The following is a 13,739-nucleotide window of genomic DNA, read 5'->3' on the forward strand; positions in this document are numbered from 1 at the left end:
TGTTAAAACATCTACAAATTAATAGGGGAACACACGTAATTGATTGGAAGCTTGCTTAATCAATTAGAAAGGTCAAAATACATTGTATAATCAATTAAAAAGGCTTTTTAATCGATTAAATCAAAGTACATCTCTTACTCATTAAAATGTTCCATTGATTATTTTCTTTTTGAGCCAAATTTTTTCCTATGTAAATGAGGCTTTTCTTTAATACGAAACACATCCATTTTCGAAATAGAAACTCCTCTATCATTTTCTTTTCTCATTTCTTTTTAAATTTACTTTTTCACTAAAATTGTCTTAGTGCCAAGAGAGTGAAAAAATTATTCTAAGAGTTGTTGTATTGGCATCATGCTAGGAGTGATTATTCAAGAGTTTCGTTCTCTTATGATATATTTGTATTGAATTTGAAGGTTGCAAGCTAAACCTGAAAAGTTTGACTAAAGGTTTTTGAGTTGAGCTTGTTTAAAAGCTCTAGTTGCTGTTGTAAGGTTTGTGGGTCGATCCGTTACAAAAGCGCAAGTTGTTGTGAGAGCTTGCTCGGCTGATCCTATGAAAAACTCAAGTCTATTTTAGTGTATACGTCAAGGGAAAACTCTTGGGTACTAGAGTAGGTTAAATAGTTTAGTATGAACCAGCTTAATTCTAAGGTGCGATCTATTTATCCTTCATCTCTTTTATTTTCAGTTATTTATATTTTTCGCTGTTTATTTCTCTCTTCTAGTATTTTACTGTCTCATATCTGTAATCTAACATAAACAGATTTAATCAAAAAGTTCTTATAAATCAATTTTTCTTGGAAATTCAAATATCACAGTTCACCACCTCTTGTATTTGGCCTCACTTGGTAAAATTGAAACTTACGCCATTATAATTTGTATTAATGCTTTATGTGGCCTCCAATAAACATGTATATGTCCATATTGGATATTAACTTAGATACCTATTCTGCCACACATTTTTTTAAAGGTGTAACATGTTACATACCTATTCTTCCATGCATTTTTCCACTTTATAGGGGTGGTAACCGAGTACACCAAAAGTGCAACTGGTTACGTGCCTAGTATGTCTCAAAAAAGGAGTTTTCTAGAGGGGGTAATGGATTACTTCAAAAGTGTAACCGGTTACACATGTGATTTATTTTCAAAAGTTCATGTTTTAGTTCAGTTTTCCAGTAACCAAATCACAAACAATCCAATCCTAACATGTACTAGCATGACATGAAGATCATTTCACAACATGAACATCACATACAAGTTCATTCACTCAAGATCATACATTTCACATTAAAGATCTTGATTTCATGCAAGTTTCATCATGAACAGATGATGAACAACATGAACAACCTAGGTACGTCAAGAATTCATGTAATTAACAACATAGATTGCAACAAATTCCATAAAGCATATTCACACACATATATGCATATCTACATTCCATCAATCCACATTTCATGAAATTCCTTATCCCAACATGCAATTTCCTAGAAATATCTATTTCCCCCAAAGTGTTAACTACCTATAACACCACCTTTTAAGATGATGAAACTTGAGTTGAGATGAATATGAGGTGGTGATGATGAGAAATGATGATCAATTCATGTTTTGGTTCTTTTTCTCCAAGAAATTAAGCACACGCGCATGGTTGATGAAGCTTGATGAAGACTTGCTTCCTCATTCTTCCTCAATTTTCATATAGCCCTTCTTTTCCTCTCAACTTTCACTTCAAGCTATGATTGCAATTCCATTCGGTCTTAATTCAATTTTCCTTATTATGCCACTAGGTTTTCTCCAATCTTAATCACCTTCATCAACCACCAATAATCCATCACTAAACAAACGATGATAGGTGCTTAGAATATTAGGGAATTACAACTTCGGTCTAAGATGGAACTTACGGAGAAAGAGTTAAATTCAACTAAGTTGGTCTGAAACTTGGTGGAGACTTCTTACCTTTATTTCTAAAAAGCAGTGAAGGTGGTCAAGGAAACTGTGAAGGATGTGGAAATAAAACAGGTGAAAGAAGTGGCTACATTGAGCGAGAAGCTTGAAAAATATGAATATGGTAAGAAATCTTTGAAGATGGAACTTGAGAAAGTTTAAGTGAAAGTGGGGTTGTTTATTCAAGACTTGAGATACAGGAAATAATTGAGGTGGAGAATCTTGTTATGATTGACGATGTCATGGTTGCGGTACATGAGGCTTTTAACAAGGCTTTTCAAAAGGTAACCTTCCTCACTTCTGGAGTTCCTTTGAATGTTGCAGACACTGATATAAAAAATTTGATGATTAATTGTTAGTTAGTGTTTCCCCCAAATTCTTCTTGATTTATTTCATGTTTAATATTCATTTTGTTGGCCCTGGGACTTTGTTCCCATTTTTACTTGAACTTTGAATAATGGGTCGCAGACATTGTCCTGGTTTTTATTTAGTATTCTGAATAATGAGTCATGGATTTGTAAATTTTGGTATTCAGATCTCAGATGTCCTAAGAGAGGTCATGACACTGATCTCTGAACAAAATACAATGACAAAGTAAATACAATTTAAATATGTTGAAAAGTAAATGAACATATAAAATTGTTAACCTAGTTCGGTGTACAACAACACCTACTTTGGGAGCTACCAAGCCAAGAAAGAAATCCACTATAGTAGTATTAATTCGAAGCTAAACAACCTCCATTTTACAACCTCTCACTTAATCCCTATCCAGTGCAACTTCTACCTAGGAACTTCCTAGATATGAGAAACCCCTCACACTCCCAATTACTGCAGCAATGTCTCACAGTCTCAATCCCAGTTACTGATATTGATAGCCTTTCAGCTATGTCTTTAGATACAATGCACTACTTGATTAAGAAACCCCTCAATCAAAACAATACTTGATCTTGCTTAAAAGCTTCAATCAAGAATAATAGCTTGATAAACAAGCATCACACACTTAACTCAATGCATCAAACGATACATGAGTGACACACAATCATTCAATACTTAAAAGCTTATCAATGAATGACAAAACTTACAACACAATAGAAATAGTCCTACTCCTATATCAAGATGATATTAGAGAGGCTCACAATTAAAACACACAAACCCTAACAGATTTTAATCATCTTCTACAAAACTACAACATGAGTAAATGACAAAACTTACAACACAATTGAAATAGTCCTACTCGATTGTCTTTCATTTCTATATAAACTTTGAATATATGAAAGAGTATTTTTAAAAGTTATAAATTTAAAAGGGGACAACTTCTCTACCCATTTCAAAAAGTTGAGTAGTGTACCTTCAACCAATCACAATGTTACATTTAATTAATTATAAAATACTACAATTGTTTGTTGTTTCCAAAATATTTTACATTGAAGGTAATTTTACTCAACTTATTGAGTTGGATAAATAAGAATTCACCAATTTAAAAACCAAAAACAGATTTTAATCATCTCCTACAAAACTACATTACTTTCTTTTAGTTAATCACCCTTTCGAGCTCCATAGTCTTATCACAAGATTATTGTAAACCAACTTCGACCTCTCAGCTTAATTTCACTTCCATGTCCATAATTAATTACTTGCATGTTAGTTTATGTGAGAACTTTGTCCCTTACATTTGCACGTGCAACTTGTACCTTACCACATGAGTGCACCCATCTCTGCTAGCTCTTTTTTCTCATAACATGTTATCTTTATATCTTTCCAAGAACTTGGGCTATCAACTTTAGTTTACCCCATGTTATTGCCTTTGCGTTCAGTTTTTGTCGCCACTTTTTTTGTTGCATGATCATTTTTGTTTTCCCTTTACCTCTATATTATTAACTTATGTTTGAAAAAGTGAGAAAACTTAACTCAGTGGTGCCGCACGTCTAATTGAAGCCCACATTGTAGCTTTAGAAAAATAATGTTGAAATTGTACCATGATGATGCAAGAAAAAGAAATTGGATGTGTAAAAGACCAAACTTTAAATTGTCGTCTGCAATGACAATTGCAGCCGCAGTATTGCTGATGTGGTAGCTCTGCAACGACACGTGTTTGTATCACAGATAATTTCGATGAAACTCATGTTCAACATTATTTTCACTACAGCTTTTTAGAAGTTGCAAGTCTATTCTCGGCATCAAGGTGGTCTTATGAAGTGATTTGGCTCAACGTGTATCAATTTCAAGCACACAAGAAAATTCAAAATTAAAAGCTAGCATTAGAGTTTGAGAAAATAACGTTTAGGGCATTTGAAGTGCGTTTAGATAGTTACAAGGCAAAGCCAACAACATCCTATTAGAGGAATTCATTCAAAACCGCAAGCACTATATGGGAAGAAAAGCAATAAAGGGTGGCACGCTTACTAGCTTGGACACTTGTTTTTGTCATTTTCTTTTGTTTTGTTGGTTAGTTTTGGACTTTTGCTTCAATCAACGTACACGGCACACATCTCTTACATCAAGCTTAAAGACAATTTAAATTTAATCATGGTGAAACACGGATTGTGATTTGAAGAGTTGTGAATGATTTGTAAATTTATAAAATATATATGAAAATTAGAGGCCCTATAACCGTTTTTAGGACAAGTCTTTTATTAGAGGGTTTATGTTAGAAGATCTTGTAAATTCTTGTCATGTGACGATATCCAGACACCGACCAGTTGTTTTAAAGGCGCGTTTATTTCCTGGTTCTCATTGCTTTCTAAGATTTAGGTATCTCAATTCTTGATAATTGTGTCTTGACTTAGTCCAAACTTTGGTTGGCGGAGATAAGAAGAAGAAAAATGATCATTTTTAAATAAAAGTTAAAAGGACATAATGATTTTGTTTTGAGGTTATTTAAGTCGAGCCGCCTTTACTTGGATCACGGTCACAATTAAGATCCCTGATGGGATCTAGTGATATGCTCCAATAAAGAGTTTCGAAGTATGTTCTCTCGTTGTCACATGTTTTATTTTTGAATTTATTCGAGAACCACCAATGTTCGGTCAGAGTATGTTGTTACTACGGCCATTGACTGTCGTCATTGAGTGATGTTGATCATAGTCTTAAGAGTAAATGACTTAGGTTGATGCATGATTTGATCATTTTTACGGAAATCATAAATGCAATGATATTTTTATCAAGAAAGAATACTTTCCTATATGACATGTTTTGTTCGCGACCTATTGAATCCTTTGTTGTCAACTGTTAGATGCACATGTATTTCATTTTTGTGGATCAATTGGGAGTGTGTTTAAGGATGTGTAACTATTTCTTTCTTTTCTTTTCATTTCTCATTTATTGGTCTTTTAGATTTCTCAAATTGCTCTTTGAAGGTTAAAAAATCGTTGTAAGCTTAATTTGATTACTTCTTCTCTAGGATTTCATTGCAAAATGATTTGGTTCTCTTTATAACCGCCTACTAATATAAAAAAAACTTTTTTGTGTTCTATACTCTTTCGATTTATCATTTTTTTTCATTAGTGTGTTTTTCATCATTGTGTCTTACTCTTTCTGATGCTATGAAACAATTATTTTTAGAATATCCTCACTTGTATGGGCGGGGCGGCGGTGCCACCTTGATAAGGGAATGCACCATCTTCATAGTTAGAGACATCCTAGGTGATGTCTCTCCTTCCTAAATGATTTTAATAGTCAAAAAATTCTAATACTCTCTTGAATGACTGGTTATGGATCTAAGAATGGGCCGCACAAATGATTTTGACGAATCTTCTTCTTCTAGTGTTGTTGATAATGTTGATGAACTTTGATATAACAAAACTTTATATATACATCTAATAAAGGGAGGTATTTGCAAATACTCTGACGATCAAGTCCAATAAATTTGAGATTTAAAGTTTATAATAATATAATACTTAAAATTCTAATAAAATCTTTGTTGGAAATGCTCTAAGGAGACTAGTATCCTTAAATTTCATTCTTATGAATTAAGAAAGTGAAAGGTAATGCACCAAAATAATAAAAGCAAAAAGGTTAAAACAACTAGAGTATGCATAAAAGCAAATACATAAAAAAATTTTAGAACAAATTCTTTTGTACTAATGAATTCTGATTGGGTACCTATCAATACTTTTAGTGTAAATAAATTTTAAATTTTAATTTATTTTAAAATAAAATAATATTAAAATATAATATGATATTGAATATATTGTTTTATTTGATAAAGATATTCGTACCCAACCAAAATTAAATGTATTGGACTGTTAACCTTTTTTAGATCTATTTTTACTTATAATTACAAGGAGTTGCCTATTTCTTATATATCCATCACAAAAAGTAAAAGTTGAATAGATTAAATCTCCTAAATTTAAATAATTAATAAATAATTAAATATGATAAATTTAAATTAGATGATTGGTTGGAGATAAACTATCTAATATTTAGAGATGTCATAGAAATTGTCTATATAAATTTAGTGTTGTAAGCTTTCATTGTTTTATAAGAAATTGCAGAAACGTACATGTCCTTATCACTTTGTATGAAAGCACCAAAATCACTCCCTAACATACCAGAAAAAAGAGAACACAAATTTTTCTATGATTGAAAGAATGCATCATACATCACTCTCAATTTTCAAAGAAAGATTTTGATACTGTATAGAATTCAACTCTGTCCACTTTTACATAATTACATTCACAACAATTTAACAGCATTCTTTCATTATCATATTACTCCAAATTATTAAGAGCATTCAATTTTCTCAAAAGAAAATAAACAAAAATTAATTACATAAAAACTATGTCAATAGTAATATTATAATATAATAACAAAGGTAGGTAACAACAATAATCAATTAGACCCCATTCATATAACCAACACCTAATCATAACCCTTTGCACTTTATGATACACACATTCACTTATTCCTTATCACCATAAGTACACTAGTAGTGCTTACAATATCTCATCAACAAACTCAATACAAAACAAACCAACAATTCTCCCACAGTTTTCAATCTCGACCGTCCGATCAAAATTAATATCAAAAATTTTTTAAAATCAATTTTCATCTAATCTGACGGTCGAGATTGTCTATTAAATTTAAGTGCCCGTTTTTTTAACAGGAGAGAATCCAAATCCGAATCCGAATGAGTCTCAGTATTGTAATATGTCAGAAGCCATAATAGGCTGATTCATATAAGACATATTATTACTGAGAGGATTGAAGAAGAAGAAGTTACTGTCTGGCTCAAAACCTCCATTGCTTGAATTCATAGCACCAACAATCTCATTCAAGGATTCCAACCTGTTGCTCAATTCACCAATCTGAGCTCTCAAAACCGAATTCTCAGCCTCAACACGCAAATACTGTTGAGTGGTGATATTAACACTTGTGAGTATTTCTTGATTCTCTTTCCTCAGTTTCGTCACTTGAGAAACAAGATCGTCCAAGTGCTTCTGTTTCCTCATCCGAGACCGTCTCGCCGATTCGCGGTTCGATATCATCCTCTTCCTCTTCCTCTGATCCATCAACGCCTGTAAATCTTCCTCCGAACCCGAGTTTTGTAGCAGAGATGAACCCGAACCCGAACCCGAACCCGAACCTGAACCTGATGATGTTCCACTTGATGAAGCCATGATGAGATATAAATAAAAAAGACACAACACAACAACACTAGCAGGACCCGACTCAGACACTAGAAAATGAAAAATAATACTGCAGAAAATATAAAATATTTTATTTTATGATATAGATATAGATGATATAGGTATAAACTAAGAGAGATTGAGAATCATGAAACGTAGTAAAGCCAGTAGAGGAAAGTGACAGAGAAAGATTGAACTAAATGGGTCCTGCGCCTAACAGTGGAATTGATCATACACCCAGAAAAAAAGATTTCACTGAGAATCGGATACATGAATTTCAAACATTAACAACAAGATGTTGGACATTTAATCAAGATGCAATTATTTATCTAATTGGTGATTAAAGAGAGAACATGTGTGTGTGGAAGAAGTGGTTTGATGGAAGAGAAATGGTATGGAGTATGGAGGAAATATGATATATAAATAAAATATCTTAGTGGCTAAATAGAAAGTTAGAGTAATATGATAGGGAAGAATGAGAAAGTGGAAGAGGAGTCTATGTGATTTGAGTAGGGAATTTATAGAAAAGCCAACAAGTTGGTGGAGAATATTTAATTTTGTTTATACAAGAAACAACTAGGGTCTATTTTAATTTGGGTAATGGGGTCACTTAATGGTGAAATAAAAAAAATTGAAAGGCCAAGAAAAAAGAAAAAGGTTATTTTAAAGGTTGATGCCATAATTTAATTTAACAGTGCTTTGATAAGATGATAAAAGATCTCTTCTAACTTAAACAAAGATTCTGAATTCGAATTTAATTTTGTGCGTGTAAATTTTTTTTAATTATTTTTTACTAGTATTTGTAGTTGCGCTGCAGTTGCGCACTGACACACACAATAAATTTAAATTCTCTTGATAGAAAATTTTACTACTCATTGTAGTCCTTTCAACTTCATAAATTAGGCTATATTTGGTTTCACGTTTGTGGCATTCAAAATTATTCGGGATTCCAATAATTAATTTTGACGTGTTTGGTTGATCTGGAGGAGAATTGATTACGTTTTTTAAAATTGATTATAATTGAAGCTAGAATTTGTAACTTTTGATCAAACGTGATTTTTACACTGAAATTTATTGTCCAACTCACTTTTGCAAGAATTTCTCCAAACAAAAATCACTTTATCTTTAACTCACTTTTATCCATAATCAATTTTACATAATTAATTAACTCAAAATCAATTTTTTCACCACAAAACCAAATACGCTTAATCTCTTTTAAAAGAGTTTTATCATCTGTTGCAATTCTCCTCGATTCAAGAGATGAGAAGATAGTATTTTCTAAAAAAATAAATTTCATATCATATAATAAAGGTGAAATTCTAAGCTTACACAAAACTTTACACTACACCGTATAAAGTGTCTTGTTTCTTAATTTTTTAATATTTTATTTGCATCTTGAAACATGTGCTTGTACAAAATTTGAAAACCATACTCACATAATTGAATACGGTGTAACATTACGGTGTCAAAGTTGGGTGTAAGCATAGCACCCAGGTTAGAGAAGGAAAGAAGTGGAAATTGGAGTCTGAGAAAAGATTAACAAAAAAGACAACAGAAGGGTCCATTTACAGCTGGGAAGCAACAATGATGCACAAAAACAAAACATGTATCATACATTACATAGTATTTGAAAATACTTCCAAATAGTGTCATTAATTGTAACAGAATAGGACCATTAATATTTTAGATTTTATTTTATAATTCAAAATATTGAAAATAAATATGGATCGTTGATGTTAATTGAAAAGGTGATTGATGTGTGAGACTGCGTAAGTCCAGAAAACATTGGCAGTTTGGTTGGGCTAAGTAACTTGGTCGATCATTTCACTTGTCCCACACATAATGAAAAGATGCATGAGACTATGAGACAATGAGCTGTCGAAAAATTATAGAATCTCATTCTCAAAATCATGTTCACCAATGTATTGTGGTTGGTTTTCATTATCTTGGATACATACGACTGCACAGTGCAGAAACGTTAAATTTTGATGCAGTTTTTTTTTTTTTTTGAGATGGCCTCGATGAAGTCACTCTTTCATATGTGTAACATTCACTGTAATAAAATACAGATTTTATAACAAAAAATTTTATGTGTGGAAAATTTAACCGAGGTAAAAATAAAATGGAGAGACATTTTAAAATTTCGAACAACCTTTTTTTTTATTTAGAGGACAACTTCTCTATCAATCACATAAAATTAGGTAGTGTATCTTCAACCAATCACAAAATTCTATTTCATTTTAATACATTTAATTAATTATAAAATAGTATAATTATTTGTTGTTTCCAAGATATTTTATACTTTCCGAGAAGAATTTTTTATCTTATGTGAAAGAGGAATGGAAGGGAATAGAGGTTCTTGGAAAAGGAGACTTTGTCTTGAAGGAGAAACTTCGTCTTCTTAAAGATAGATTGAAATGGTGGAATACTAATATTTTTTGGAAGGTGGATTTGGAGGTGGAGGAAGGTGTTCGAGATTTAAATGAGTCGGATGATAGGGAAATGTGGGAAGAGGAGGTCCATCTTAATAAAATTAAAGCTTCGAGGAGGATTTGGTTTAACCTTAAACTTAAGGAAAATATGTTAATCCAAAAGTCTAGACTTAAGTGGCTTAATGATGGAGATTCCAATAGCAAATTCTTCCATCGTGTAATGAAGGAAAGGCGGAGTAGGAATCATATAAGCTCTTTGAACACTAGGGATGGAGTGGTGAATTCGGTCGGAGTTGTTAAAGAAGTGGTGAGGGGGCATTTTGAACATAAATTTAAGGAGGAGTGCTTTAATAGACCTTTATTGGATGATGTGTTTGTTCATTCTCTGAGTGCGGAAGATAGATCATCGCTTGAGGTTCCGTTTTCGATGGAGGAGATTAAAGAGGCGGTGTGGAGTTGTGATGGGTCTAAAAGCATGGGTCCTGATGGTTTCTCCCTCCTTTTCTTTAAGAAGTGTTGGTTCATTGTTAAAGAAGAGGTGGCCTCTTGTTTTAATGCCCTTTATTCCGGAATCGCTTTTTCCAAGTCAATTACTTCTTCTTTCCTTGCTCTTGTCCCTAAAAAAGACAATCCGCTTGATCTTGACGATTATCGCCCGATTTGTTTGGTGGGAAGCATATACAAGGATTATATCTAAACTTTTGGCTAGTCGGATTAAGAGGGTTCTCTCTACGATTATTTCCAATGCTCAAAGTGCTTTTGTTCCGGGTAGGCAAATGCTTGATGGGGTGGTAGTTGCTAATGAAATTGTTGATTATGCTAGCAAGGAAAGAAAAGAGTCCTTCTTTTTAAAGTTGACTTTGAAAAAGCTTATGACAAAGTGAGTTAGAATTTCCTTAGGTACATGATGAAAAGGATGGGATTTGGGAAGAGGTGGATGCGGTGGATGAAGTTGCTAATTTTTTCTAGCAAGATGTCGATTCTTGTTAACGGTAGTCCCACAAAAGAATTTATTGTGGAAAGGGGTCTAAGGCAAGGAGATCCAATCTCTCCTTTTCTCTTTGTAATTGTAGCGGAAGGGCTTAGGGCTTTGGTGGGAAAGGCGGTGGAAAATGGAGATTTTGTTGGTTTCAATGTGAACGGGAGATGTGGAATAGATATCCTCCAATTTGCGGACGATACTCTTTTATTAGGCGACGGAAGTTGGAACCATCTATGGGCTTTGAAAGCGGTGTTGAGGGGTTTCGAAATGATGTCGGGCCTTAGAATCAATTACCATAAAAGTAAGTTGATAGGCATTAATATCAATCCGCATGTAATGGAAGTTGCTACAAACTTTCTCTCATGTAGATCGGAAGGCAAAGAATTCAAATTTCTCGGTATTATGATCGGGACAAATCCTAGAAGGATTTCCTCTTAGAAGCCCTTGTTGGAGAATGTTAGGAGGAAGTTGAATTCTTGGAAAGGGCGTTGGCTTAGTTTCGGGGGAAGAATCACTCTCCTAAAATCGGTGCTAAGTAGTATGGCGATTTTCACCCTTTCTTTTTATAAAGCTTCTAAGAAGATTATTGCGGAATTAAATAAATTGCAAAGTAATTTTTTATGGGGGGGATCGGAGGAGAAAAGAAAAACTCATTGGGTTAGTGGGAAGAATTTGTGCCTACCGGTGGAGAAGGGAGGTATTGGCTTTAGAAATTTAGAAGAGTTCAACAAGTCTCTCCTTTTGAAATGGAATTGGAGGATTTTTGGAGCTTCTAATTCTCTTTGGTTCCGTGTGTTGAAGGCGAGATATGCGGATGTTAAGTTAAGAGCCACTTTTTGTTCTAACATCAAATATCCGGAACGGTTCTCTTCGGTGTGGTGGAGGGATATAACGAGGGTGGAGACCAAATCTTCGGCGGAGTTTTTTACTAACAATTGTTTTTTTCATGTAGGTAACGGTTTTTCGACCTCCTTTTGGCATGCTCGTTGGTTGAAAGAAGGCATTCTAAAAGATCTTTTCCCGGATTTGTATAGCATCTCTCTTCTTAAAGAGGCTTCAATTGGTGCGATGGGGGGTGGAAAAATGGTAGGTGGAATTGGAGCGATCTTGGCATAATGAATAATTCTCAAGAGTGAGTGGAGCATGCTGCCAATGTGGGGGCCGCGGCTGTTTCTCCCTCCTTCAATACTGATGCAGCCGTAGCAGCTAGTGAAGAAAACAGAGGCGTGCAGCTTAGCAACAGTGGCTGGAGTATGGGCCATTTCCATTCGAGACAGGCGGATCTTCGTGAGACTCTGTGTTCGGCAGTTGTTCTTCATGCGGATAGGCACGACACGGCTACTTGGACTCTTGAGGAAAATGGTATTTTTACGGTTTCTTCTTGCTGCAATTTTCTAAAAAATAGGCGTTCTCCCTTAGGCCCGGCAAATCGTTTTGATTCGGTGTTCAAAGACATTTGGAAGGCGGAGGTTCCAATTAAAGTCAAAGCTTTTGGTTGGCGTAGCTTCCTCAACAAAATTCCAACCAAAGATTCGCTTTTGAAAAGAGGTATTATTATTTCTTCAAATGCTAATTGTGTTCTTTGTGAGGAAACAAGCGAAACCTTGACCCATTCTTTTTTGAGATGTCGGTATGTCGATATTGTTTGGAAGAAAATGGCCGAATGGATCGGAATGACTTATAGTTGTATTGGAGATTTGAAGGAGAATTTTTTCTTTTGGAGTGATTTTTGTAGATCGAAGAAGGTTAAAAAAGGGAAGGAAGGAACCATTTGGCTCGCCATTCTTTGGAGCATTTGGTTACGTAGGAACGATATAGTTTTCAACAACTCGTCTTGGAACTCTAGAGACGTAGTTTGGAGTTGTAAAGCTCTAATTTGGAGGTGGTCGTATATCGGGAAAATTACTCGGGCCAATTGTAATTTCTACGAGTTTAGCAATAGCCCATTGTTTTACTTAAGTTAGATTACAATAGGAGTGTAATTTTCTTTGGATTCTTGTTCTTGTTGCTTCTTCCGTTTATTAATATATTTCTTGCTTTTAAAAAAAAAAAAGATATTTTATACTGAATGTAACTTTATCCAATTTTTTGAGTTGGGTAGATAAGAATTCACCTTTTATTTATTCTCTCGACTACGCATTTAATCGATAGAAAAACACTACTACAAAAAATAAATTTAACTTCGAACACAAAGAAGATTTAACTTCGATTACAGACGCCGGATAACGAAGCGCTTTAAGAAAATGTGTCATTTTATCTCCTGTTTTTTAATAACTGAGGGGTAGTTAAAATGCTAATTGGTTCGATTCTCAGTAATAATTTTTTTATAATTTTAAAACTAGTGTCACATACCTATGAGTTAATGATTAAAACTGAAAGAAAAAATAATTATTTTTTACAAACAAATTACATTGTTTACATATAGTATTAATAAATAATTTATTTACAAACTATATTGTTTATCTAAAATATTATATTGTTTATACAAAATATTAAAATAAAAATATATAACAAATTTTGAATTTGATTCATCGTCGTCATAGTCAGAGAAGATTAGATATCGAATCTTTATTTCATTGAATCTTGTGGAAGAATAAAATATTGGATCCAAATATATTTTCAATGGCTTTTGCATGCATTTGTTTCTGATATAAAATAAAAAAATAGATAAATGAAATAAATATTCAATTATATGATTATTTAAGAACACAAACTTTGAACTTAAATATTTTTCTGCTATTGCAATTCATAATAAAGA

The 13,739-nt window shown here is 33.3% G+C and overlaps 2 protein-coding genes across 2 annotated transcripts; one reads left to right on the plus strand and one right to left on the minus strand.

The window, feature by feature from the left end:
- Positions 1 to 6,758: 6,758 nt before the first annotated feature.
- Positions 6,759 to 8,063, minus strand: LOC131632227 (bZIP transcription factor 11-like). The gene has a single exon (XM_058903007.1). The coding sequence runs from the start codon at positions 7,556 to 7,558 to the stop codon at positions 7,076 to 7,078; it is 483 nt and encodes a 160-aa protein (XP_058758990.1). The 5' UTR covers positions 7,559 to 8,063; the 3' UTR covers positions 6,759 to 7,075.
- A 2,909-nt stretch (positions 8,064 to 10,972) lies between these two features.
- LOC131632253 (uncharacterized) lies at positions 10,973 to 12,945 on the plus strand. The gene is made up of 3 exons (XM_058903038.1): positions 10,973 to 11,282; positions 11,934 to 12,067; positions 12,124 to 12,945. The coding sequence occupies exons 1-3, from the start codon at positions 10,973 to 10,975 to the stop codon at positions 12,943 to 12,945; spliced, it is 1,266 nt and encodes a 421-aa protein (XP_058759021.1).
- Positions 12,946 to 13,739: the final 794 nt, after the last annotated feature.

Source organism: Vicia villosa, unplaced genomic scaffold (assembly GCF_029867415.1).
Source record: "Vicia villosa cultivar HV-30 ecotype Madison, WI unplaced genomic scaffold, Vvil1.0 ctg.000920F_1_1, whole genome shotgun sequence".
In the NCBI taxonomy this organism is placed as follows: Eukaryota; Viridiplantae; Streptophyta; class Magnoliopsida; order Fabales; family Fabaceae; genus Vicia; species Vicia villosa.

Bases quoted from the DNA above. Each gene is read 5' to 3' on its own strand.
- LOC131632253 (XM_058903038.1), top strand. From the start codon at position 10,973: ATGTCGATTCTTGTTAACGGTAGTCCCACAAAAGAATTTATTGTGGAA. The intron at 11,283-11,933 runs GTAAGTTGATAG...TTTTTCATGTAG, and splicing joins TAGAATCAATTACCATAAAA to GTAACGGTTTTTCGACCTCC. The intron at 12,068-12,123 runs GTAGGTGGAATT...GAGTGAGTGGAG, and splicing joins CGATGGGGGGTGGAAAAATG to CATGCTGCCAATGTGGGGGC.
- LOC131632227 (XM_058903007.1), bottom strand. From the start codon at position 7,558: ATGGCTTCATCAAGTGGAACATCATCAGGTTCAGGTTCGGGTTCGGGT.